This window comes from Calypte anna, chromosome 17 (assembly GCF_003957555.1).
Source record: "Calypte anna isolate BGI_N300 chromosome 17, bCalAnn1_v1.p, whole genome shotgun sequence".
NCBI classification, from domain to species: Eukaryota; Metazoa; Chordata; class Aves; order Apodiformes; family Trochilidae; genus Calypte; species Calypte anna.
In genome coordinates, this window is record NC_044262.1 from 5,724,107 (window position 1) to 5,751,701 (window position 27,595).

The 27,595-nt window shown below is 51.3% G+C and overlaps 2 protein-coding genes across 2 annotated transcripts; one reads left to right on the top strand and one right to left on the bottom strand.

Annotated features, from left to right (window-relative positions):
* Positions 1 to 7,670, top strand: LOC103526479 (ficolin-2). The gene is made up of 9 exons (XM_030461500.1): positions 1 to 79; positions 1,608 to 1,721; positions 2,407 to 2,460; positions 3,536 to 3,571; positions 4,160 to 4,195; positions 4,858 to 4,985; positions 5,730 to 5,859; positions 6,419 to 6,553; positions 7,423 to 7,670. The coding sequence occupies exons 1-9, from the start codon at positions 1 to 3 to the stop codon at positions 7,668 to 7,670; spliced, it is 960 nt and encodes a 319-aa protein (XP_030317360.1).
* Positions 7,671 to 11,024: 3,354 nt separating this feature from the next.
* Positions 11,025 to 25,944, bottom strand: LOC103526480 (dual specificity testis-specific protein kinase 2-like). Its single transcript, XM_030461501.1, has 9 exons — positions 25,893 to 25,944; positions 18,064 to 18,262; positions 16,074 to 16,195; positions 15,881 to 15,929; positions 15,074 to 15,223; positions 14,135 to 14,308; positions 13,498 to 13,581; positions 12,369 to 12,455; positions 11,025 to 11,126 (listed from the first exon to the last, which is right to left on the bottom strand). Exons 2-9 carry the CDS (start codon positions 18,250 to 18,252, stop codon positions 11,025 to 11,027), a joined length of 957 nt encoding a protein of 318 aa, XP_030317361.1. The 5' UTR covers positions 18,253 to 18,262; positions 25,893 to 25,944.
* Positions 25,945 to 27,595: the final 1,651 nt, after the last annotated feature.

Here is a 27,595-nt window from a genome sequence, read left to right on the forward strand (position 1 = left end):
ATGGGGACAGTGGCCACAGCTCTCTTGGCTTTGCTCAGCCTGACAGCATCAAGATGTGATGCCCAGGACACCTGCCCAGGTAGGAAAGCACAAACCCTACAACCCCCCTAAACCCCTCCTGCTGGGACAACTTAGTCCATCTCCCCCCAGCAGAGGAGCCTGGGGGGTGATATGATTTTTTTTCCTTCATTTTTGTAATTCCAGCTTTTTTAAATTCAGAGGCAGGTGGGAGGAGGGGGAGAATGAAGCCTCAGCATCCCCTTTACAAACCTGCTGGCTCCAACCTAAAGGTGTAGGTAGCATCCTCCCCCCGAGTGCTAGGATCTTGTCCTAGTTTGGGCCAGGGTAGAGCTAATTTTCTGCCTTGTAGTTTACTTTCAGTTTATTTTCTTGTAAGTAGCTGTACTTGCTGAAATTAACAGCGAATTTATCAGTCAGTGTCTGCTTCTGGGACTGATAACACTCAGTGGTTATAGTTGTGGCTAGTGAATGGTCTGCAGAGCCAAGGTCACTGCTCTGTTCTGAGGAACATTGGAAAGAGAAAGGGAGTGAAGGGCTCACACCTGCAACCTCCTTTTGGGGTAAGCAGCCAAAATAAACAACCAAAATAGACCAAACAGAGTATTCCATCCCATATGCATCATACTTGGTATAAATTTGAAGGATAACGAGGGTCAAACCCCTTTGCCTTTCCCTTTGCCCGATTTTACCTGTTTCTGCTGATTTTGGCGTCCTGGGAGGGTTCCATCCATTCGTCTCTCTGTGGTCCTGATCCATGTTCCTGCCTCCAGCTCCCAACTGCTGCTGATTCCAGGATTCCAGCCTGGACTTTTCGAGGGCTGCTCTACAGCCTTGGTGGTGATGAGAGCATAACTGGGGAGGGAGTGGGGAGGAACATGGTATCATTTTCCCATAAATTTGTCTATATTAAATTATTTTTCCTTTTTATCCTTACTGTTTCCTTAAAGCCGTGTAGCTTAGTTCCCCCCCCATCAGTCTCACTCCCTCCTTCTCTCTCCTTCCTTTATCAGGGAGGGGAGGGGCACTAATAGAGAACATCTGGCATTCTGTTAATTGCCAGCCCATCATTAAACCATGACAGATCTCCAGCAACCAGCTGTCCAAGGTTTTCCCTCCTATTTCAGGGTTTGGTTCATGATGCTTTGGCCCAGTTGCTGAAGGCTGTGGAGCAATGTAAGGGCCAGGCAGGGGCTTTTTGGGGGGCAGGTGCCCTGGGAGCTGGGGTCAGGACAAACAGGGCTGGTGCCCAGTGACAAGAAACTGGGTGGAACCTTTGCTGTCCGTGAAGCAGTCAATGACATTTTCACTGCTGCCAATACCCCCAGGCACCCCTCAGCTTTTGTTGTATTAAGCTGCAGTGTATTTGTCCTGCATGTAATGACACAAATCACAGACTCCTCTGCCTCTGAACTCCCTGCAGCCAAAGAGATTCGGTGTCTCACTCCTCTGATACAAGAGATCCTGTTAATCCTTACAACACTCCAAACTGCAACCCTTGTGGCTTTTCCTCACGCTATTCCTGAACTCCAGAGGGTTTGGTTTCCTCTCCAAGCCAGTTAATCTCCACAAAGTCTTCATTTCCCCAGAGGTCAGGCTCCTGGGACTGGGTGATGCTGACCGCCTCGCTGTTCTCCAAGGATGCCCAGGGATCCCAGGTGCCTCTGGCCCAAAAGGAGAACCAGGGCTTCCAGGAACAAAAGGTGAGGCCCCAAACCCAGTGATGAGCATTGAGGGACACGATGGCTTTGTGGGTCAGGGCTCAGAGAAGGAAGGTGAGGCTGGAGCTGTGCTGATGGCATCAGCTCTGTGGGTACTGGATAACACCCATGTAGAGACCTGCTGGTACATATTGAGTCATTTTTGCCCTGCCTTTCACAGCCCAGCCACATTCCTGGGCTGTGAAGGGTCATAACCAACTTGTTTCTACTGCAGTAAAAACATTTCTTTATTTTCTGAGTCTTTGTTGAAGAGGCTGGGTGGAAGGGGGGTTGATGCTCCTGCATGTCTATAGGAAATTGTTTGGGAACTGCGCTGGCATCCCAGCCCCAGGAAGCAAGGGAAATGGGTCCTCCAGGGGTTTTTGTAGCCAGCTCATAGAGATGGTGAATCACATTAGCAGGGAGAGCAGATCTACCACAGAAAAATCCATGGGTTGGCTCCAAGATGTACAAAGCTCATAGAAATTAATGTGACCTGCTAATTAGGCCTTACACTGCCCATACCAGTGTACTGTAGCTTAAACTGAAGAAAAGAAGTAAGAGATATTGTAGGACTGAACATAACAAAACCCAGCTCCCTGGTTTCTGGCCAGCTGCCCAAGGTCTGTATCATCTCCCATTGGGTCAGTTCATGCTGTGCAGATACAAACTTAGTCTTTCCTTCCAGGAGAAATGGGAGCCCAGGGATTTCCTGGGAAAGCAGGACCACCTGGCACAAAAGGTAATGTATAACATTCAGCTCTAAGCCATACATTTCTTTAGCCATACATTTATTCAGGCTCAGGGCATGCAGAGCAGACGGGGTCTGCAGAGCTGGTCGAGGAACCATCCCAAGAGTTTGGCAGGAAAAGCAGGAATTGGGGTGTGGGTGTTGCATGGGGTGAGCACCAGAAACAGTGTCCTTGAGCAGGAACACATCACAGGGGCAGACACTACTCTTCTCGTTAAAGTTCCACTCCCAAATCAGACCTCCCCCAACCTCCCACCTTGTCAAACCTGCCCCCCACCCCACCATGGAGATCTGGGGAGCAGGGACATGGATCTGAGTCCTTCCAGGAGCCCCAGCCTGGGCTCAGACAGTGATTCCATTGCAACCTCTGGACCAGAGGGTGGGATCAAACCAGCCTTTGTTCCCTGGTGAAGCAAGGAGAGAATGGGGATCCTTTGTGATGGGGTGAGACCCTGAAAAGAAGAAGACATCTACCAAGAAATAAGCTTTCCCTCCACCCAAGATGTTCTTAAGGTCTTCAGCAGCATCCGTGTGCTGCAGACAGTGGAAAGTATCTCTCCTAAAGAAAGCAGTTCCCAGCAGGAGGTGGCAGCCAGGAACTGAGCAGCCATGCACTGACTGGCTGGGAAAAGAACACCTTTCCCTTTGCATGCTGAATATGCAGCCAAAAGCAGGATTTCAGCTGAAACCCCAGCAGGAGACAGAAAAAGCAGCTGTTGCCCTAAATCTCACTGGTGCCTGACTGAGAACAAGAAGGCCCCTCAAAAAGCCACTGAGATAGAGCTGTGCAGGAGCTGGAGCAGTTCTTGCTTTCCTGTGTCTTGCTCTTCCCAGGAGATGCTGCTGGTCAGGGGAGCAGGCAGGGCTTGGCTGGCAGGACCAGAGGGACAACACAGAGGTGGGACACTGGGAGCTGGGACAGTCACTAAAGTGGCTTTGCACAGCTTTGGCAGCTCCCCTGTGCATTTGGGTTCACACGGAGGAGCTGGAGCAGCCACCTGAGGACCCAGAGTCTCTTATCCAGACTGACCCCTCTGTGATGAGCATTTTCCTCTCTCTCTTGCAGGACCAGCAGGAGAACCTGGCTCCCCAGGACCAAAAGGTAAATCACACTGAATTTATGGTGTGAGATTGTTTAGTTAAACTTCTACCCTGGGCTGTTCTAGAGCTACACACCAGTCCTGAGCAGCTATGGGGGGATAAGAGTCCCCATCCATGTCCCTATTGGGCTGTTTGGTGGCAGCTGTGCCCCTCTGCATGCTCAGCCCTAGCCAGGGGTATGAGCAGCCCCTCTCCCAGACCTGTTCAGGGCAGCTCCTGTGTAACATATCCCTCAACATGTCCCTGCCAGACCTACAGAGCTGGTCCCTGTGTGTGAGGTGCCACTATTATTCCAGAAGTTGGGTCCCCACCTCCCTCTGTCCCTCTGTGCCCTTCTCCAGCTATGCAGGTGGCTCCTTGATGGGCTGCTGGGTCTCTTTTGGTGGGCCTGGGAGGATCCAGGGCAGAACACTGGTTTCTCTGTCCCTCTGATTTCTCTGTGCCTCTGGTTTCTCTGTGCCCCCCTAACCTTGCAGTGCTCTGCCAAAGCAGCAGGATTTGTCTTGGAATGCAAATGATGCCAGGGGCTGGAAGAGGGAAGGGCAGGATGTGGAAGGTGAATCAATCAATGCTGGTTTTTGTCCAACAGGAACAAAAGGAGACCCTGGACTTCCAGACACGTGGGGTGAGTTTCATCCTAGGTTCTTCACCCCACAGTTGGCTGCACAGAGCCTGTGGTGATGGACACCCTGCTCCGGAAGTCAGGATAGGGCAGCAATAAAAATTAATTCAGAGTGACAAGGAAGGATGGAGCAGGGAAATACAATTTACATCTCACAGCCACAGGCAGCTCCTGTGTCTACTCTGCAATCCAGCCAGGCCAGGGAAGTCACATCCTCTGAGCCACCAGTCCTGGTGGAGCTCTGCCTTGGTTTTTGAGAGTATTATTGTCCTGGTTCCCAAGATGAAACCACTAGAAACTAACAAGCAGGTTCAGCAGACACAGAGTTCATGTGTGAATTTAGTCATTAAAAAAAAAAAAAACCACAAACAACTCCATGAGCTGCAAACTGCTCTGGCTACATGTGGATGCCATAGGGCTGCAGCCATGTGCAGAGGCTTAAGCTGCTTTAACACCTCAAAGTCTGTGGTGTCCTGACCCCTCCTGCCCCAGGTGCTCCTCTACCCTTCTGTGCATCTTGAGCATATGAAAATATTTGACTCAGAGGCTGGAGTGGGGTTTGCTGAATCCTTCCAGCTGGGGCTCACACCAGGCTGATGAGCTCCTTGGATGCAGCCAGCAGGCTCTAACTCTTCCCACTCCATTTCTTTCTCTGATTTGCACAGAAGCCAAGAATTGCCAAGAGCTGCTGGGCAAAGGGAAGCTCCTGAGTGGCTGGTACACCATCTACCCCCACAGCTGCAATGCCACCACCATCTTTTGTGACATGGACACAGATGGAGGAGGATGGATTGTGAGTGGGGTGAGGAGGGGGAGGCTTCTGTGTCCCTACAGTGACTTTATGAAGGGGCAAAGGATGGCACCAGGATACCTGAGTGAATCCCTGTGGATACAGGGGATTCTCCCTGGAGACATCTCCAGGAGCAGCCTGAGCACCACAGACCTATTCCCTGTGTAAATGAGCATATAAATCACAGAAAATCGCAACCGTAGAATCCCAGACTAGTTTGGGTTGGAAGGGACCTTAAAGATCATAAAGTGCCACCCCTGCCATGCTCAGGGACACCTCCCACCAGCCTAGGGTGCTCCAAGCCCCATCTAACCTTCAACACTGCCAGGGATGGGGCAGCCACAGCTTCTCTGGGCACCCTGGGCCAGGGGCTCAGCACCCTCATAGCAAAGAATTTCTTCCTAAGATCTCATCTGAATCTCCCTTCTTTCAGCTTGAAGCCATCTCCCCTCATCCCATCCCTCCCAGCCCTTGTCCCAAGTCCCTCGCCAGCTTTCCTGGAGCCCTTTCAGGCCCTGGAAGGTGCTCTAAGGTCTCCCCATTGCTCCCTTCTCCTCTCCAGCCTGAACACCCCCAACTCTCTCAGCCTCTAGAGCTGCTCCAGCACCTGGATCATCTTTGTGGCCTCCTCTGGAGATGTGTCCAGTCTCCTGGATCCCACAGGAGTGTCCTGATGCTGGGGGAATCCCTGGGGGCTTTGCTGCCCAGGAGCTTGTGGGGGGCTGAGGTTCTCTCCCCTTTCCTCAGGTTTTCCAGAGGCGCTGGGATGGGTCAGTGAACTTTTTGCGAGACTGGGACTCATACAAGAGAGGCTTTGGGAACCAGCTGACAGAGTTCTGGTTGGGGAATGAAAATATCCACCTCCTCTCCTCACTGGGTAAGGTCTGGCTCTGTCCTGGGGTCCTGAGGATTCAACCCCTGTCCCACACTGGGTCAGTGAGGGGCTCTGAACCTTTGGCACCTGTCTGAGGTCCCAGCAGTTATCCCTAACCAGCCCTTCACACAGAGGGAATTGCACATAGAAAAAAGGAAACCTAGGGAAGAGGATAAGCTGGCTGCATGAGCTACCCTCAAGACAGTCCAACAAACAGTCCAACAAACCTTCCTGCTGGGACTGGTTGTGCTGGCAGGCACCTTGTTCCCATGCAGTCTTGGAGCCAGAGTTGTGCAGAGGACTCCTGGGCATGCAGAGTTCAGTGCCCATGACACCCAATATCAGGTCAGGAAAGGAGCATCACAGGAAAGCAACAGGAATTTCAAATATATGTCATAACCTCTCAAGTAGTGGGAGTTCCTCTCAAAGTAGCTCAGGGCTCCCTAAATCCCCCCGCCCCCCAGATCTCCAGCTGCTTGCTCACTGTCACCCCCACATCACCTCCCCATTTTCTCCTTGTCCTTGTCTCCTCTCCATTTCACCTTGTCATTTTCTCTTCCAGGACCCTGTGAACTCCGCATTGACATGAGAGACTTTGAAAACAACTACTACTTTGCAAAGTATGCTTCATTCAGAGTTTTAGGAGAGTCTGAGAAATACAAACTGGTTCTAGGGGACTTCCTTGGTGGGAACGCTGGTAAGTCAGCAGCAGCCTCCTGGAAAAGTTTTCTAGAGCTTGTGTGGCATTTATAGTGCAGCCCTTTATCATGGAAACTCCTCTTACCACCTACATTTTGGGTTCATTCCTAAAACCTGGTCATGATGCCCTGGGTGCTGAGTGACCTTTGGGTACAGGGAAGGACAGGGACAGTGTCACTCTCAGGAGTGCCTCAGAGCACCACCTACAAACCCAGCTACATGGTTTAGCAGCAAATGTGGAGCCTGGTCCTGAGAAACCCTTTATCTACTGTAACCTTCCCTGCAGCTTTGCAGCAGGCAGGCCAAGTTCTGCTTTTAGTGGTATTGGAAAGAAATATTTGCCCAGGTTTGGCATTCCCAGGACTGGGTCTGTTCAATGCCTGCAGCACTGCATCCTGTAACAGCCTGATATTTGTTTTACTTTAAAAAGCAAAGTCCTCTGCCATATTCAATCCCCTTCACTCAGGTTTGAGTGAACCCATCACTAGCAATGCTCTGGATTTATGTCTCTTTGTATTCTGCAATTTGGGCAGCCCAGACCTTGGTATTTCTGCAGAGAATCTGAGCAGGGCAAGAGAGGAGGCACCTGTGGAAGGGTGAGGAGAACCTGGCTATTTGATTCCCAGGCAGGGAGAAGTTTTCCATGAGTTTTCCATGAGGCTGCCATGCAGCCTTGGCAGAGCTAATGCTACTCTTTCCTCCAGGACCAAGGAGGAAACCTGGGCACCCAAGAGCAGAGCAGGATTTAAGAATCTCTTAAGCATCTGCCATGCATCCAGATTCTTAAGAATGCTCCCCAGGGTGCTTAGACCCATCAGGAGCCCTCTTGTGCTCTCTGTTCATTGTGTGACTGTCTGCTCTCTCCAGGAGACTCCTTATCATACCACAAGGACATGCCATTTTCAACAACAGACCAGGACAATGACATGAGCTCCTTTAACTGTGCTGCAGAGTACAAGGGAGCCTGGTGGTACAACGACTGCCACTTCTCCAACCTAAATGGGATGTACTGGCTGGGTGTGCACAGCAGTTATGCTGATGGAATAAACTGGAAGACAGGCAAAGAATACCATTACTCCCACAAGAGAACAGAAATGAAGTTCAGGCCAGTTTAATGGGGCAAGAGAGCATCCGACCAGCAGCAACAAGGGACACTCGACAGTCAAGAGAAGACACAAACCATAATGGTGTTTGTGGGGAAAAACTGGAGCAGAAAGGGTGTGATAGGCTGTGCCTTCAGCCTAGAGCAGATTTTCAGAGACCTGAGGAGTGCTGGGCTGGTTTGAGCTCCTGTAAGCCCCTGATTCTCATCCTGGACTGCTTCCCACAGGGGCTGAGCAAACCTCAGCATATTTTTTTGAGAAATGCTTTACCTTGATTTAAAGACCAAGTGATGGTGAGGCTACCTGCATCTCAGATAAAGCTCTCAGACATTGTTACCCTAAATAGTAACTACTGTAATTATCTGATTAACTTCTGTAATCTCTGATGGCCTCTTGATGTGTAGCCATCTCCCCACCACTCAGCAGACCCAGGATGATGAAACAGCAGACAGAGCTGATGTGGAAAAGAACCATTAGACTTTTTATTCCCAAACAGCATTTAGAAAAACAAATACACCATGGACAATGTAAGAATTCACAGCCCTTGGGGCACAGCATGGCCACATCCACACCATTAGCACCCACCAAGCAAGCAGCCAACAGAGGGAAGAGGCAGAGGAGGCAGCTCCTGGGCAGTCCCAGGAAAGAAAAAAACCCCTGCAATGCACAGACCCCTCCAGACCACCAATGCAGCTGCTTCAGTCCAGTGCCAGGACTCCAAGACATGAAATTCAACCAATGACCTGGACTTAGGGTCAGACTGCCATGGGGGAGCCTGGATATGACCTGGGGGACATATCAGCAAGTTTCTCATGCTCACCTCTCCATCCAGCTCTCATCAATGAAGATAAAAATCTTGGTCCATGACATTCACCCAAGATATTCCCAGACCACCTCTGTTCTCCGCAGACTCCCAGCTTTGGCTTTTCTAGTCTCCATGATGCCTGCAGATGGCCTCAGTCCCACCTGTTTCTGCAGCAGGCATCAAAGGAACTTCTAGCAAGCACCTGATGTCATTTGGTCACCTGAGATCCATCCCATGAGAGAGGATGGGGCTCATGGCAGGCCCCAAAACACAGTTTTGATCCACCACAGCTAAGACCTTGCTAGCTAATGCAGAAAATACCCCCTGCCTGGATCTGCTTAATCCTTGAGCAGGCTTCTTACCCCTGAGCAGATAAATAAAAACCAGAAAATCTTCCTTTCACAGCCTCACCAAAGTGCACACAACTCCACATGCCTTTTCCACTGTGTCCCAGTCTCAGTTCTTGCTCTGCAGGACATGAGAGGTTGGGATGTCCCACAGAGGAGGGCAGAGAGAAGGCAGCAGAGGGAAAGCTGAGGAAAGGCTTTGGGAAAGAACTGACTCTAACCAGGGAGCAACCCAGGTATGGCCTTTGGAAAAGGCTTTGTACCCTTAACTCTTTGGGTGTTGGGATTTCTCACTCTCAAGTCTATTCCTCTGTGGAATAGGGGAGCTTGGGAAGCTGCAACCAGCTCCTGCCCCATTCACACCCTGTGATTTTCACCCCACACTTTGCTGTGATGCTGCTGGTGCCTGGCTCCCACTGAGTACATACAAGTCACTGCTGTGCACACTGCTATTTCAGTCCATTTCACTGCTCTAAAGTCTGCAAACTGGTACAGGTCAAAAAGTGGCCAGTCTCGCTCCTCCAGGTCAAAAATCTTCCCCAATTTTTAATATTCTGCTTCTCAAGGCTTTGCTCCCCCTCCCCTGCATTATCCAGTTGGGATGGAGGCATTTGCTGGGGAGTTTCATGCTGAGCAGAAGTTTTCTTGTGCAAGTAACTCAGGATCCCACAAAAGGACAGTGGCACCTCTGGGGTGCCCCTTGAAGATGAAGCAGATCTTGTTACCCTGGTGCCATTCAGTGTGTTTCATGCAAGCTCCCAATTCTTTATGATCCCTGGTGGAATTACACCAGGCTCCTCCATTGCATCTCTCCCACCAAATCTCTGACACTCCCATGTGCTGTCCCCATGGCACAGCAAGGTTGGGCTATAGAGGACACTAAATCTATCTCCAAGAGCTTGAGCTGAGGCTCCAGCTGGAGCTACCAGCTGTAGCTTGAAGGCTCACTGGGCTAAATAATGTACAAATACTGTTTGGTGGACACATAATGATCACTGTTCCAAGAGCTTACAGTCTAAGATAACAGAGCCACTACTACAGAGCTCCAGCACTGCACAGACATTACACCCATTTACACCCACAGGCATTTTTGTCCCAGCAGAACACATCATTCAAACTAATGGCCCAGCAATCAGCTGATTTAGGGGCAGACTCTCAACTGCCTGTCCCTTTCTCTTAATTGTAGTGCCACACCATTTCCAGACATTATATTTTCCACCTCTGGTTTGGGTCCAAAGCCCAGCTCTCTCCCCTAGCCCATAGTGGTATCCAAAGTCCTTTCCTGGCTGTCTGAGCCCTCTGAGGGCGTCCCACATGGACAAGAAGGTGATGGGGGCTTGGCCAGGCAGAGAAATGGGTGAGATGCTAAATGCTGGCCCCAGCCCTGCCTTGTTTTGGCCTCACAAGCTCATTGCCATGTCTGCAGCAGGAGGGGGGGGCAAACCTTCCATCTTTGAGCCCCAGCTGAGAGTGGTGAGGAGAAATCCAGCCTGCTGTGATGCTGGGACATGTGTCTGACAGAGTTTTTCTGAGGGGAGATATTAGTCAGGTAGTTTGCCTTTCAAAAAGGCACAACCTGCCCATCACCCCAGCTCCATAGGTTGGCACCCTGGGGGTGACTTCAATTGGCTTTCCAAACCTTGCCAGGTGCCCCCATGCCTGGTGCAATTTGTGGCCAATGCCAAGAGCATCTCCCTGAGCATCCCTGGTCCTGCAAGGCTGCTGTAAGGCCTTGAATTGTAAGGCAACCCCAAGTCTCACCAAGCACCCCCAAGCCCCTCTCCTTCACACTGCACAGACCTCAAGAGGGATTGCCCAAGGTCACGGGGATGGAGAAGGGGAAGGCCCTGGGTGGGGGAGGAGGCAGTGGGAAGCAGGAGAGGTTGATCTTTCTGTCCAGGATTTGGAAAGCATCCTCAAGGGAATTCAGCTCCCTCTAGGATCTTTTGCTTTTAACAAGCAAACAGACAAGTGCTGCTCAGTGTCCAAATTACATCTGTTAAAAGCCTGAGCTAGGAAAAATAAATCCTTGGTAAAGTCCCTTCTCCATTTTTAACCATGGTTTCCATCCAAGAAACTAGAGACAGAGACTATGATCAAACAAACACCAGTGCATCCGTTACCTTCCCCACTTTCCTTTCTCATTCCTGACCCCCAGACACTTAATTTACAGTTTGGATAATTCTCTGCTGAGCCTCAGAGGAGGCAGGCAGCTCAGCCTGAAAGCTGATTGTCCCTCTTAGGCTCCAGGTTCTCTGCAACATCCTCCAGCTCATCCAGGATTTCAGAGAAAGATGGCCTCTTAAATGCTTCCACCTGGAACAAGAAGAGAAAGCTGAAGAGGACACCCTGGGCAGGAGATGGGTGAAGTTCTGCTGCATCCGCCAAGGCTGGGTCACAACCTCCACCCATCACCAGCACTGCTCTGGGTCAGATGCCTCCTGGTGAAGTTTTCTGGTGTCACCCACCACCTGGTGACCTGGGCTGCTGCAGACGAGGTGTGGGGGCAGTGAGATGCTGAAAAACAACCTGAAATGCCTTGAGTAGGACAGAGTGTGGAAATGGCTCACCCCAAAACCCACCCAAAGGTGCAGGGGCCAGCACTGTGCAGGGAATGGCTGCAAGCAGGTGTCAGGAAGGAGATGGGACATTCCCTGAGCTTCTCCATGACACTCAGGATCTCACTATCTTGTCTCCCTGGTGTAGCTCATCCTCAGGGGGCTGTGACCCACAGTGCCATCAGGGTGTACCCAAAGGGGGTGCCTGGGACACTCATCCCACCTCCCCCTCCACCATCCTGTTCTTCCCTCTGTGCCTGACCCCACAGAGCAGCTTCAGAAACCCCCCAGACCAGCACATGGCACAAGGACAGAGAAAAGCCCCAGAACAGGCCTGGCAGAAGCCTGCACCATCCCAGTGGAATAGGAAGCCACCCATGACAGATACAAGATCTGAACACACAGAAATCTGAGCCAGCTGCTGATGGGAATCACTCCAAAGATTCAGGCAAGTTACCCACACGTCCTCAGCTCATGCAAGGATTTATTTCCCTTTGCCACCTTCAGCTCTGAGCACTTAGGTGCATTATGATCACCCAGCATCTCTGCTCTCTGCCTGATTACTGCCTTTCCTTCTCTCTTCCTTTCAGAGATTAACTTCAATCCTCCCTTTCTCTCTTCTTTGCCTCTTGGGGCTTTGGGCAGCATGGGGAGGTGCCCAAGCTTTCACCATTGCCTTTTATGCTAAAGAAAGGTTGGAGAATGATGCTCTGGTGACATCTGTGAGGCCAAGGCTGGTGACAGCAAGGCCGGTGACATCCAGAGAGGACCAGCTGGATGCCTCTGCCCACAGCCTGGCTCAAGGAGAGCCTGAGCATCATCACCAGCCTGCTTGTCACTCTGGGGCTGACACAAAGGAACAGCCCCATGTGCTGGCACTGAGAGCAGCAGGGTCAAGCTCTCCAGGGTTCAAGACAATTTTGGACTCTGTCAGACAAGTGTGATACAAATAAAATAAAAATCCAACGAAAAAAGCCCCAAAAACTATGAAGGATCTCACCCGACAGCAGCTAGCAGTGAGGTCCATGACTCGTTTGGGGCATTCACTGATCATCCCTTGGAAGGCAGCAACATCCAAGCCATAATCCTGCAAAGAATGGAGAAGGTAGATAGATAAAGTTTCAGCTATAAAGTCCTTTAGAAGCTCTTCATTTCTCTCAAGGGATTAAAGCCCAAAATACTCATGGGTTTAAGCTGTTGGGTCTCCATCACAGCTATTTCCCTGATGCCCCAGCAAAGCTCCTGAGGCAACATCAGCCCTGGCAGGACTGCACAAATCCTCATCCGAGCTGGAAGCCTCCATTGCTTCTCTACCTGCTCTGTGCTCTGCCTCTGGGGCAATATTTGTCCTCCTGGAACAGCTCAGACCAAGGCAACAAGAGCCACAAAAGCAGAAACCAGGAGAGGAACCAGGAGCAGTGCTGAGCAGCAGCCAGGCCAGGAACTGCAGAAAATTTGTTCTCCCAACAGCAATTGAGAGCTGAAGGTGTCCAGACAGCTGTCTTGTGAGTACAGCTTTGTCCCTCCAGACTTCAGAGTCTCTGAGAGGCAATTCTGCATCTTGTGAACACAGATGGAGCACTGTTCAGTCTCACAGAAACATGGAATAATCTCATGTCACTGCAGATTCTCTGCATTGCTCCTTGGAAAGCAGCAATTTCCTGTTTTCCTGATGATTTTCATCCCTGTTCAGGGTAAATTTTCATTTTCCAATCTGTGGGAGGGAGATGTTGCAAATGTTGAAACAAAACAGGCCTTCCCTAAAAAGGGAAGCCCCTGTTTTCACACAAACTGCAACATATTTGAAAATAAATGTTGAAAGTTGAAATGATCACAAGTTGTGTTCAAGCTGCCACTTCAATGGAGAAGCTGAAATGTCAAAGCAAAATGAAATATTTGGAATTAAGGTCTTTAAAGAGAAGTTCTTAATCTCAAATTGTTGATCTAGCCTGAGGTTTGAAACTATGGATGCACTGAACTTCTGCACTGAAAATGTTTAGATCAGATTTTCTCATGGAAATACCTCTGAAATACCACACACGTGTGTACAGGTCTGTCTGGTCCAGAGAGAAGCCACAATCTGGTACCATGGAGAAAACACCATTAGATTTGGCTACAGAAATCATTACCTGAGTCCTAGGAAGCACTTCAGGGTCAGCTGGGATCCTGCCCAGGATTTCACAGAGAACAATGCCAAAGGAAAACACATCCACCTGCAGGAGAGGGGGGGAGAGCAAAGCATGAGAAAGGGGAACACCAATGACAAGGTCCTGCTGTTAGTTAAGCATAAAAAGCCCAGCAAAAAAGCCCATTGGAAATGGAGACACTCAACCTCTAAACTTCTGGGCTTCTGAACCCACCCAGACACAGCACAGCCCCACTTGGAGTCCAGCATCATCTGTGGGAAGCCTGGCCCTGTGTTCATGGTGTCTGGTGCTTCTGCCACAACTCTGCCACTCTCCACAGATCCTGACACAGGCTCATTGGGCTGTTACTTGTCAGCATCTTCTTCAGAGAGGCTTCACTGTCTGTCCAAGCACTTTCCCTTAAAGTTTTAACTTAACACAACCACACAAAGAACTTCCAAGTTGCTAAGCACAGCACTACTGAGCAAAGGTCCAGATAGCAGAACAGCATTTCCCAGGGAAGAAGGAAAATTTTTCTCCTGTTGGGAGATGTCTGAAAGCAGAGGAGACACTCTCTCTCCCCCCACACCCCCTGAGGAGCTCTGAGGATGAAGAGAGGAGCTGGGAAGCAGAGCTTTACCTTCCGGTCATAGGGCTCTCCCCGCAGCATCTCAGGAGCCATCCAGAAAGCAGAGCCCACCAGGGAAAGTTTCCTCTCCACATCCTTCACAGGCAGCTCCACCACCTCCCTGGCCAGTCCAAAATCAGTCACCAGAGCCTCCCGGCCCCGCGGTGTCACCCGGATGAGGCAGTTCTGAAAGGAGCCCATGGGCAGGGTGTCAGACACCCAGAAAGGTCCTGGACTGAGCAGCACCCACCCCACCACGCTGCCACAGGCTCCTTTGCCAGAGATCTACATCCTTGGAAGGTTAGGGATGGGCTGATCACATCTGAAGCCAGGAGAAGTCCTTTGAAGCAGCTCTTCAATGGAAATGATGATCCACATCCTGACAGAGACCCTGAAATGCAGGTGTCAGCCCTGCTCACTATTTAGCCAAAGGCTTTCTGGAGGAATTCCTATAAAATTATCCTAATCCCAGTGATTTCAGGCTGAGAGGAGTCTCCTGAGCTCTGCTGGTGCTCTAGACACAGACAGGGACCACCTCAGATGTTGCTGGCTCCCAGCATCTGTCACAAGCTGCTGTTAGCATCACCTTCCTCCTTGCTGTGAGCAGGAAAGGAAATCTCTAAATCTGGCAGAGCTCCTCTTGCAACTGTTGGCAAAGAAAAACCTGGGCAGCCCTGCACACATTTCCATCCTGTTTCTTTCCTGACAACAGCAGCCCTAGGAGCAATGTATTTTTAGCTCTGTCTAGGTCTCCTGCTTGGCAAGAGATGAATGAGATGTAATGACAGGCTTTATCAGGAAACCTTCCTTGCCTGTGAGGGATTAGCAGGGAGCAGAAGGGCAGCACAAAGACTGAGGTGCCCTGGTTAGAGCCCTAAGGGATCCCTGCAGGGTCCCCAGGCACAGCCTCTTCAGCATTCCAGGAGCTGCATCCCCTTCCCAGCTGCATACCTTGGAATTGAGATCTCGGTGGTAGATGTTTTTGGAGTGCAGGTAGATCATGCCTCTGGTGATGTCAGAAGCCAAGTCCACTTTGTCCTTCCATGTCAAAGCAATGTCTTGGCTGGCCAGGAGCTCCTCCAGACAACCCCCATTCACATACTGTGAACACAGACAAGAAGTGAGTGGTTGTGCAGCCAGGCACAGGCTCCCCTGGAGCTTCCTGGGGGCTAAGCCCTCCCTCACCAGCTCAGGAACCCCATCCTGCAGGATGGAGGTTGGGAATGACACCACACACAGGGGCCCCTGGGCAAACACCCCTCCTGGCACACCAAGTCACTGCCTGGCTCTGGGCTCTGCCAGCTATAGTCCTTACTCACAGGCAGTGGGATGGAGGCAAAAAGCCTGGAAAAAGGTCAGCAAAAAGCTCAGGCAACACTTTCTGTCAACAACAGTGTAGGAACAGAGGTGAGACCTCCCCAGTACAAGCACTGGCTCTTCCATTAGAGCTCACCACCATTCAGAGCCACCTGGAGGTCCTGCCACTCTCCATCTTCTTTACCTTCTATTCACACCCTACACCCCCAACTCCTCCTGGAGCCCATTCCTCCAGCTGGCCCATTCTGGCCCTTTGGGGGTACCACACCAACCTGAAACAGCCCAGCTGTGGTGCAGCAAGGACCAGAAGCCCCTCTGAGGCAATCTGGCTGGTCCAGAGAGTGCAGGAGTTGCAGAGGTATAAATGGGTGTTACAGGGTATCTGCCCATCCTCCCTGCCAAAGGACCACAGGGTCATTACCTGCCTGCAGCACACTTTACCTCCAGAATAGGGTACAGCTTGTCATCCTTCACACATATCCCGAGGTACCTAAGCAGAACACACACACACAAAAAAAAAAGAATAAAAGAAGCCATGAGGGTTCAGCTCAATTCGTCACTGCAGAACTGACTCAGAGACACCAGTCCCTGCCAGTGCCCAGTGCTGGTGGCAGGAGGATGGGGATGTCCCCACCTGACAATGTTGGGGTGGGACAGTTTCTGCAGCAGGCTGATCTCACGCACAATCACCTCTTGGTCCACATCATTCTTGTAGATCTTCACCACCATCACCTTACAAGCAGCAGTCTGGGTCACCTGAAGCCAAGGTTGAAGAGGGACATCTCTTAAGTTCCCAGGGGTCTGCCAGCTCCTCTGGACCCTTCCCAACCAAAGGTCTGAATCCCATTTCCCTGCTGCCCAGCACTTTGCATGGTCATTTACATCACTGCAAGGGACTGCCCCTTCCACAGAAGCTCCTTTCCAGTGATGCTGGCCCTGGGTGGTTGGGGACAAATGGGTCCCTCCTGTCCCAGCACTATTTCTCTCCCAAAAATTTGTGTGTTCCTTGAGCTGGAGAAGTTCCTCAGCCCACACTGGGTTACCACAGAGCTGAATCCCCTCCAGTGCCTTGCACACAATATTCCTTCCCAACCTTACAGCACTGAAGGGACTAAGTAGGTGTTTTTAGCATGAAAAACATGGTGTGGGGGCATCAAGGTTGGGCAGCACTGCAGGCAAGGGACACTTCTTAGCTCTGCACAAACTCTCTGAACCACACAAAGTGCCCAGTTTTGTCCTGGATTGGTGTGAGAACCACTCTAAAGCCTCTGAAGTATTAAAGTATAACAGAGCAAAAGGCTGTGCCCAGGCCTCTGAAGTCTGAGTTGCCAAGTAGAATGAAGTGAATCCTCCTTCCTCAGCCAACCCACATGTAACAGCTCCTGAGAATTAGGACAAAGAATGGCAAAAGCAGCAGGCAGCCAGCCCAGGCTGGCAGAGACAATTTTGGGTGTCTGTGTCCTTGCTGTGGGAGAGCTTTGGAAGACAGAATCTGCTGAGAAAGAGCTTCAGAGGTCCATGGCCAATGATGCTTCACAGCAGGAGTGCTGCTGTTCAGGGCTACAAGCCCACAGAGCATTGGCTGACCCAAGGGGACCAGGAGTCATCAGAGCAGTCACAGTTGTGTTCAAGTCCCCAGACAAATGTCAAGTCCCCACAAAGGACTGTCCTGTCCTGAGTCCTCCTCTGCTGTCTTCTGACTATTTGACCCATAGCATTCCTTTCAAACTTTTTTTCTTTTTTAACATTTCTTTTTCTACTTCAAGAAGTTACTTTTTTTTTCATTTACAATCCACATCTCCAGCCTGCCTACTGCTGGAATTTCATTCACTGACAGGGCAGGAGGAAAATGTCACACAAAAAGGAAACAGAAGCTGTTACTATGAAAATCTGCTAGATGAAGGAAACTGCAAGCAGTGGCAGCAGCATCCTGTGTAGGTGGGGAATGCAATTACTCAAGGGAGGCTGTGGTGGGGAGAGGTATTTTTCATGCCTTGCCCCAGTCTGCAAAGAGCTGCCATACACCTTTGGCTGGAGATTTCCCTGGAAGCTCAAGGGAATTCTTCCCAGGAATCAGCTTTGGTGCTCTGTCCATGGACCTGCTGTTCACCCAAAAGGCTTTATCACAGCACCAAGCCAAGGTGCATTAGAGGAGCACAGAGCCTTGAGAAAGCAACTTGCACTTATCCATCCAACTTGGATGTTTTCTGCAGTTCCATGGCCAGATCCTGCCACAGCCTGACTCCATTCCACTGGCCACATGTGCTTGCACCAGCCAGGGATCTTACCCAGGATGTCTCAAGAGAACCCCCCTGGCAGAAACACCTTATGCAGAAGAAATGTAAAGTTCTGATATTTATCATGGGGTTGGTCAAGCTAAGGAGCTGCTGGCAAAGGTAGAGCCAGGCCCAAGGTGTTTCTGCTGCATCTGTGTCATGTCCCAACAACCAAGACCACACCTCATGTGGGAGGAGAGTGAAGGTGACAAACCTGATCACAGTGGGGGATTACGACAAGGAAACAAGCGTGGGGACAGGTTCCTCAGGAGAGGCACCATCTACATGGCCTAAGCAGCAGCTCTGCTGCTCTCACAGAAGCTGTGGGCTGGCTCCACATCAATTTACCTTGTAGACCTTGGAGAAGAAGCCACTGCCTATCAGCTCGGTGCTGAAGCTCTCCCAGAACTCCAGCTTTCTGACTGCCGTGCGCAGCCGCTGCCAGCGCTCCGGGGGGCAGAAGGTGTCTGATGACTCCGTGTAGTACTGCATGGGGACGGAGGGCTCCTGGGGAATCAGCCCTGCCTCACACATCATGGCACAGCAGCTGAAACACAGGGTATGGCACAGTGAGACAAATCTCTGCACGCGAGACCAGGACCGAGCAAAGAGAGAGGAGACACTGAGCTGATGCAGCCCTGAACACTGTCTCCTGGGTATTATTCAGGTTGGATTTGAATGACTTTAGTTCAGGACTTCAAGATGTCAAATCACAAAATTCACTTACACTTTCTGGAGGTTTATAGCATCAGGATGTGTCACCTTCAACACACAATGGTGCAGCCCAGGAAAAGCAGAGGGTGCTCAGTCTTGTTCAGTCAGTTCCCATTGTATCAGAGGGCACTGTGCCTAAATTGGGCTTTAAACATATGTCCTATGCTACACACTAATGCCACATCCATGACTCCAGAGCTCTGGACAGGGCTTAGCTACTACTGCAAGACACAGGGACATGGCTTGAGGGTGCTAGCAGGAAGCAATCTGAAAAAGCATCCTCACTTGGCAGGTGCCTACAGGTCATTACAAGCCCTGAACAACCACAGAACAAAGAAATGCCCCAGCAACCCTCCTCCTGTGTGTGTCCTGGATTTTACTCCTGGTCCCAAGTGTCTCTGCTATAGAATCTTCCTCTTCACTGCTCTGACTCTCACACGTCTCTCCCCAGCCTCCTCCCTCCATTCCTCCTCATGACCTTTATGGCACCAGGCTCACGCTCCTCCCAAACCCTCCTTCCCCTTATCCCACATCACTGGTGACTCTTGTTACTTCAGAAAATGCAGGGGAGGCAAACCAAGTGGAAAATGGGCTTCTGACACCTGGAGAGAGGCAAATGGGGCAACTGTTCCTGGATATCTGTATCTTAACTGTTCTTGGAAAGCACCAAGCTTCCAGCAATTTTAACCCAATCATCTGTGAAGGTCTCTGTGCTGACTGTCCTGATACCAAGCCCCATGCCCAAGAAGTGCCACAGTACCCCTGGCTGATGGGGTGGAGTGTTTGGAAGGAAGAGAAACAAGACAAGAACCAGTGAGAACACACCCTCCAGAGCAGTCAGCAAGTTTGCTTGCCTTGAAAAATGGATGGTGACTGACAAGGCACACAAAGTCCTTGGATATGGAAAGGTGCAGAAAAGAGTAGGAAAAAACCCAGTTGTAACAACTTGGCAGTCACCAAACTCATCCCATGCATTATCTCTGCTCCCTTTGAGACATCTTTCTTCATTTTCTGTGATTTTTTAATTTAAGTTCTGAAGACTCACTGTACAAGACCTCCTAACTGATGTCATATGGCACTGATTTCACCAGCATTTATAAATCTCATTTCCCCCTGATATTTAGTTGATGCTACACAAATGAAAACCCAGAGCAAGGCACGTGGGTGTTTAAAAGGAAGCAGAGCGTGTGGGAGCTGTCAAGCATCTGAGCTCAATCATCCCCAGCCCACCCTCTCTGTCAAGAAAAACTGTGACCTTCCTGCTGAAATGTTTGAGGCATCATCCCATAGTGAATACCAGAACCTGCTCCTTGGTTCAGCCCAGAGAAGAGGGATGAAAGGTGGGGAGGGAATGGGGAGGGAGGTGGGGGCTACACTGGCAGAGGGACAAGTTCCTTGCACACCCAAACATGCCCCACAGCAGGTGAAAGTTGCTCTTCTTATCTTTGGGCTTTCCAGCTACGATTCCAAAGACAAATCTCAAATCTCAACCCCTCTGTGGTGTTCCCAGAAGCCAAGAAATTGTTTTTACATCAAGGACTGCTCTCCATGAGCTAGAGCAAAGGCTCTGCTGGTGAATCACTCCCCAGTGATGGAGCTTTGGGGCCATCTCTCCTCAAATGCTAAAGGGCAGTGACAGCACTGTGCTGGGTCTGCAAGACACTGATACCTCAGCAAGGAACTCTCAGCACTGCTCCTTCTCAGGGAGAACACATTTTCCACCCTCTCCTGTATTCCTTCCTTGGTCTCCCAAAGCATTTGCTGCCTTCTGCCCATAGGAACACACCAGGCTGGAGTGGCACTGAGCTGTGGGTGCTTGCTCACAAGTGCTCCAGATGTTCAAGAAGCTGCTGAAGCCATGCCTGGTGCTCTGCCAGCTGTTTCTGAGCAATGCCAATGCTCCTCTGTTGAGCTTTCACATGAGCTCTCACCACACCTAAGGAGTCATTTTCCTCTTAACCATCTGCCTCTTCTCAAACCACGAGACACCACTTGGATCCCATCAGCTCTCCTAAGACCCATGAAAAACACTGAACAGCAACAGCATCAAAACCCCCAAAGCACCCCTAATCCCATTTAGGGGATGTTTAGAGGGTATTAGCTGAGCTTTGCACTTTGGGAGCCATGTGAGGAGAAATTTGCTATATTACCCATGAAAAACCATCAGGAAATGGCTCAAAATCACAGAATTGCCTCAGCACCATTTTGGAGAAAACTCAGTGGACCTGAGCCCCATACTCCAGCCAGCTCTACACCCCTCAGAAACAAAGGGAAAAGTTGGGTGAAGAAGACAGCTAATGGGGACCCACCTCTTGTTGACTGCTGTATATATAAACCTTCAGGGAATGATGGAAAGAATGAAATCCTCATGGCATCCTCATGGCATCCTCAAGCACTGTGGTGCTGGCATAACCCTGGGGACAGGGACAGCCTGGAGGGACAGTGAAACCCTGCTTTTCTGATGCTGTTCCTAGGAAAACTTTAATCAGGATTTCACATTTTCAGTCTTTGAAATCTGAGGTGGGCAGACACCAGAGTCCCCACCATGACCATGTCACTCCACAAGATCATTCATGTACAGGACAGAAAAATCCTCCTCCTGCCCCATCCACTCAAGTATCTCTGCAGATCTGTCCCTGTAAGCATCAGAAGTCCCCAGAACATGTTTCCTTTTGGCTATTTTCTACTCCTCAGCCAAAGCAGGGCTGTGGTAAATATCCAGCAGATCGAGCTGAAATGCAGTGAGAGCATCTCAGGCATTGTATTTCCCAGTAGTGGAAAATTAATCTCAGCAGCCCCATCAGCTCCAGCTGGCTTGTCCAAAGCACCAGCTAAGCAATCAATCTTTCCAGGCAGCTTAAAATTAACAATCAAACAAACAAACCAACCAACAACAAACAAACAAAATATTTTAAAAACTGGAGTGAATTTTCAACCCCTCTCTCCTGCTTTCGAAGCCCTCTTCCTGCAAACAGCTGGAGCAGAATTATTTCAACAGGTTTAACAGAGCCTGCTGTGTTTTGAAGCTTTCTCAACACTGGAAAAACACATTTTCAGACCTGCATTATGCAGCTTGTGCACCAAACTCCACACACACACTGAAGAGATGAAGTCAGGAGGTGACGAATCCTCTTTGATTCACCAGCACTGAGGAGGGCTCATTTCAACAACCCATCATCATCTCTGCCACCCAGATCTCCCCAGGAGCTGCTGTGATAGTCAACAGCACAGCTCTGCTACCCTGGCTGCACCAACAGGCACACCAGGAAAACACACTGACTTCCAGGCTCTGCCTTAAAATACACACGACTGAGGTTCAGAGGTTTTTGAACTGCATACACAGATAAATTAATTCACTTTTTTTTTTCCCTGCAACAGATTAAATCAGGTTCAGAAAAAAAGCTACTTCAAGAAACAGATGATGATGATGATGATGATGATGATGATGATGATGATGATGATCATGGAGGCAGCAAGGGCATTGGGCTCCTCCATCTCACAGGAACTAAACCCTGCTAATCAGCTGGAGGCTGCAGGAGATAAGTAGGGAAGGAGCAATTTAAATACCAATGCTTTGAGATGGAGGTAACCAGGCCCAGCTCACTCAGAACAGCAGCCAGGTGCTTCCTCAGAAGTTCAGCATCACCACAGCACTGTGGGGCACCCTGTCCCTGGGCACAACCGTGCCATGTGGATGCAGGGCAGACAGTCCCTGCTCCAACAGCATCCAGGATACATCCTGCACAACATGTCCCCTCCCAGGGTAGGGAAGGAAGATGAGCTCAAGTCCTGACATCCTGGGGCAGGGTTCATCTGTCTTCCTCAGGGATAGCACCCCAAAATGAGTTTGCCTCGTGGGCTCCTCTCCCATAACATCCTGCTCCCACTTCTCCACTCCTCACCTTCCTCTTGCCACCACCACCGAATCCACCACTGGCTAATTAACACCAGATAACTTCTGGAAGGTTGAACTTTTGCTGGCTGACAAGCTGTCCACCTCTGCTGCATGTCTTGAAAAGTCAAGTTGCCCCTGCCAGGAACAAGCAGCATTTGTACGACAAGATGTTATGAGAAGTTTCTCAAGGCAAGCAAGCTGTTTCCAGAGCTCCACACACGTCACAGCCAGCTAATGCCATGGACACTGAATGCAGTAAAGTCTCTCTCTGGGGAACAAGGTATTACTCAGCAGCTCCCACAGGGCCAAGGAAAGAGAAAGAGATTTGCACCCGATGCAAGCATTTCCTTAGCGATGGAGCACAAGAGACTGAGCCCCCAAGGCAGTCCCAGCTCCCTACAGATATCTCATATTCCTGCAAAGCAATAATATTCAGCTGTTGCTAACAGAGGGGAAAAATACAGCTAAAACATACAAAAAGCAAGTTAAGTGACTTGTCCGAGGCCACATGATGAGCCAGAGTCAAGGCTGAGTTGTGAGGGGTGGGAATGGTCCCTCCTCACCCTGGGCTCACAGCCCCAGCTCTGCTCCTTTGCCTTTGGGCTCTCACTTGCAGCTGGCACTGCTCACTGATAGCTCTCTTTACATGTTTTTTTTTCTTCTATGCATCTGCCCAATACAGTTTTTGAAGCTACAAACATGTTTAGCCACAGAATGTATTTTTGGCCAAAAAACACAGGGTCTGCTGCACAGGGAAGGATGGAGGGCTGGATCTGCTGTGACAAGGACAACTGCAGGCCATGCCTCTGCCAATGCTGCCAACACTGTGTGCCTGGCAAGTCCCCCAGCATGGTCACAGTGCCCTCACCCAGCTGGCAGGGCAGCAGAATGCTCCCTGCGTGGCCACCAGTGAGAGTGTCACTGTCACTGCCTTGCTACCCACATCCACTGTGATGGATGGCAGGGAGGAACCCAGCAGAACCCAGCCCTGAGGAGCTGCCTGAAAACAGCTCCAGAAAGCTGCTGGAGACACAGGTCATGCCACTCATACCTGCAGGACATCCAAGTCCACTTCCAGCCCACTGTAACTCCAGTGGCTCCAACTGGTGGGTGTGCAGCAATGTGGAGCTGACCCAGTTTGTGCTCCTCAGCTGGGGACACTGGGGACATGAAGGAGCACAGTGCTGGCCAACCACTGGCTGAAGAGCAGCACCAGGATCAGGTTCAGCAGCAGGGGATGCACCCAGCTTCCAGCACTCACGTGGAAAATCAGATGGGGCAGGAGCCAGAGCATTTGCCATCGATGCTCAAAGTTTAAAGTTGCCTCAGAAACTGGGCTCCAAGTGAAAACTCCCTTCATGTGAACCCAAGCTGCTGTTTTTACATGAAGTTTTCACTGCAAAATCTGCCCTTATGGGAGAAGATTATGCAAGACTTAATTTGAACAGTAGGAATGACCCTGAAGTGCTTTCTTTGCAGCCCAGGATGTTTTAAACTGCCTGTAGAAAACTGTAGCAGCAGCAAACCAGCTCACAAGGGAGCCAGTAGCAGCTTTCTCCATGCAGCAAGAAGCAGGGAGGTGGCAGGAAAATTACAGCTTCTGACCTAAGTGGGCTTTCTCACTTATGTCTCATACTCTGCAGGTACCTCCTGTGCCACTCCTCAGGTGCAGGGACATTTGGGTGCAGCCTGCAGGTACCAAACATGCTGCTGAAAGCTTTGTTAACTGGTGTAGGAAGGTGCTTTGGCTAGGAGAGAACCCCCAGTTTCAGTTTGTGAGCTTAAACACTGCTTTGGGATTCTCTGAAAAATCACTAGAAAGCACCAAATCTGAAAATTTGGTGCAAATCTGACAATTTGGGCTAATAATTTAAAGAGAAAATAGCAGCAGTGTATTGGCAGCAACATCAGCAGTGGAGGCTGCTGAGGGATTTGCTGGGTGCAGAGGATGTTGCCTGGTGGACCAGCCCAGCAGAGCTGCTGGAACCACAGCATCAGTGCCTGCTCCTCACGGAGTGACAATCAATGGGAAAAGGCCCAGAAAATACCTGCCAGGTACCCTGAGTGCCAGCTCCAACTCCCACCTGTGGAAGGAGCATGGGCCAGGTCAGGACCCTCCAGCAAAGTCCCTGCAAGGTGCCAGGGAGCTCTCAGTGCTGATGGGCCCATCCCATGATGATCCCATCCCAGCTTTGCAGCCTGCTGTGTCCCTCAACCTCACTGCTACGACCCAGCCTGAGTTTATGTTTCCTGTTCTGGGACAGGAGCATTGGAATTATCCCCTTTTATGCCCATCCACATGCAGGTATCTCTGCTTTGAACACTGCTGGCCTCTGTTTGGCCCCTTGCAGATTTGTGCCATGCTGTCACTGACCTTGCATGGTAACAGAAATCCTTCCATTACTCTGTGATGGTTTTTTACTGTTTGTTTACCCCACAGCTTTACCTATACTTTGCATACAGGCTTTACATAGCCTCCAGCTCAGTTTTCCCTCTTGTCTGGATGTTTGGGGTTTTTTTTAAAAAAAAAAAAGAAAACCAAGACACACTTGGAGTTGAAGCTGAAGGCTGGAGCCTGTAGCTCAAGCATACTCTCTCCTGGGTGTTCTGTCTGCACTGGAACTGCCAAACTTGTCAGGGAAAGAGACCCTGGAGCTATTGGTCCATGGATGTGGGAGAATCCATCCTGGGCTGCCCATTTCTTGAGGCAGCAGCACCCTGCTCCCAGGGCTGCTCTGGGGCAGATCTGTGTCTCCAGTCTGGGTGCACCAAGAAAGGGCAGGGGAAGAGAAACCTTTTCTGGGCTGAAAGTTCAGCTTTCCTTCAGCAAACCAACCCAAGCCAGCATCTGCACAGTGCCTGCAAGCAGCATCATAGCAGACAAACGACTTGCATGGACACAGGGAAGGGTGACACGGAGCAACTGCCTTGGAACTCCACACCAAGCACAAACTCTGTTGTTTTCTCCCCCCTTGGGATCCACTTTTTTCTTGCAGTACTCCGGAAAGCCCAGAGCTCTTCTCCGTCAGTGCGAGAGACATTTGTCTCCACGGACAGGTCCGGGGGGCACCTCTGGCTCTGCGGGGGTCACGGATGTCCCGCAGCTCCCCCCGCCAGCCCCTCAGGAGCAGCTTCCCCATCCCCCCGTCGCAGCCCCGAGCCCAAAGCGGTCGCTGGGGAGGGCTCAGCCCGATCTCCATCCCCGGAGGGGGGAACGCGGCAGCTTCAGAGCCGGGAGCCCGCGGCTCAAACGCAGCAGAAACGGAGCGTCCCGGTACCGGGTCCCGCAGCGGGTCGGAGGACGGGGAAGGACTACGGGGAGCTGAGGGATGCTACGGACGGGACCGAGAACAACGGGATCCGGTGCAGGACCGGGGACAGCGGAACCACGGAAAGCTGCGGGCGGGGCGGCGGGGGTTCCGCTTCTGGATGGGAGGAAGAAGAGCCCGTAGGCGCCCAGGGAGTGGGGCGGGGTGGCCCGTGGCCCCCGGCCGGCCCGTTCCAAGACAGGGTGCAGGGCAGCCTGGGCCCAATTCGACGACTCCCGCCCGGGCCGAGCGCAACTCACCTGCTCGGGCTGGGCCCGGGTCCTGCAGGACACAGTGCCCTCGGTTCGGCCCGGCCCGACCCCACCGCCGCTCCCCTGTCGTGAGCCCGCTCGGTTCAGCCCGGCCCGGCTGGTCCCGCCCGATCCCGCCCGCCCCGCGGCCCCGCCCCCGCGCCGTGCCCCGCACCCCCCGGGAAGGCTCCATCTCCCCCTCCGGTCCCCCGGCTGCCCCCGCGGACCCACTCGGGACAAAGGCCGCGGCTGCCGGGTCAGCTGTCCCCGCCCAACACAAGCCCAGGAATCCCTCGGCATCAGCCACCTCGGGATCTCAAACCTCCTCCGCAGAGGAGGCACCCAACTGTGTGTGTCCCCCTCCTCCAGGGGTCCCCCCTAGGCTGGAAGCTCTCCCCAGCATCCCCAGGAGGGCAGGGGGCTGCTCCACAGACAGGCACATGGGAGCAGGAGCCGGCCTGGCATGGCCACCAGCTTCATATCAAGGTCCCCAGGCTATTTAATGGTGACAGATCCTGGCACAGACTCCCCGGTACCTGCACGAAACCAGAAGCACCCAGCTGAGCCCAGTCTGAGGAAGGAAAGGACAGGCATCTTCTACTGGGGTCTCTGACATGGGGCGAGTCCTTCCACCTCCAGCTCTGCTTCTTCCTCTCATCCCTTGTGCTTGCAGAGAGCACCCACCAGCACAGACCCACGGGGCACACCATGGTGACCCCCACTCGTGCAATGGGCACACCAGCACTGCTCCATTGATACAAATGCTGCTTTTATGAGGCGAGGGTGCCCGCGGGCTGCAGCAACCCCACCCATCACAACAGCACCTGGGACTCCTTTATATGTGATGAGGGCAACACAAATAAAAACCTGCATGATGCAGGAGCCAGCTGGGACTTGAGGAAGGCAGATGGGGAGCAGGGTAGCCACAAGAAGAAACATCTGTGCTACACTAGTGACTGTGCCATGCTCCAGAGGAGGACAAGCTCCCAGGACAGCAATGCATGACCAAGGCTCGTGTTCAACCCCTGCCCTCTCCACAACATTCCAGTTCCCACCAAAAAGCAACAGCCAGGGAGCAGAACAGGCAACCAGGGGGCAGAAGCCTCCTTACTCCTTCCCCCAGTACTGCCGGGTCCCCTAGGAATGCCCCAGGCTGGCAGGACAGGGAGGAAGAAGCAGCTATGTGGGCTGCAGAACAAAAACATGGAAGAGGCAGTCTCTCCTGAGTGGAAGTCCTTAAATCCCCTCTGCAGAGCGATGTAGCATCCAGGGTACTTTCCTCCAATAAGAAGGAAATCAAATGGAGCAAAGATGGCTGGTTGGATAGGGCAGGAAGTTTCATTTTACGTGTGTTCCTCACCCTCTTCCCCTGAAGCACAGTACACTCCATCCACATCTGCCACAGGGCACTGCTACATGGGGAGAAACATCTGGCTGCTACAGATCTCAAGTGCTGCCCATGTCTCCTCAAAGCCCCAGATACTGTCTTAAAGCCTCTTGTGCATCTACATGACAACTACCAACGAGGGAAGCAACACAAACCTCTTTTCTCTGGGATGTCCAGGGGCCATGGGCACCACATGGAAGGTAGATACCACAGATCACAACACAAGATGCAGTTTCAAAGCCACCAACTTGTACAGAAAGCCAATATTTAGCCATCACTAGCTGTGATGCTCTTAATGGCTTCCAGATACCTGACTTCAAAAATA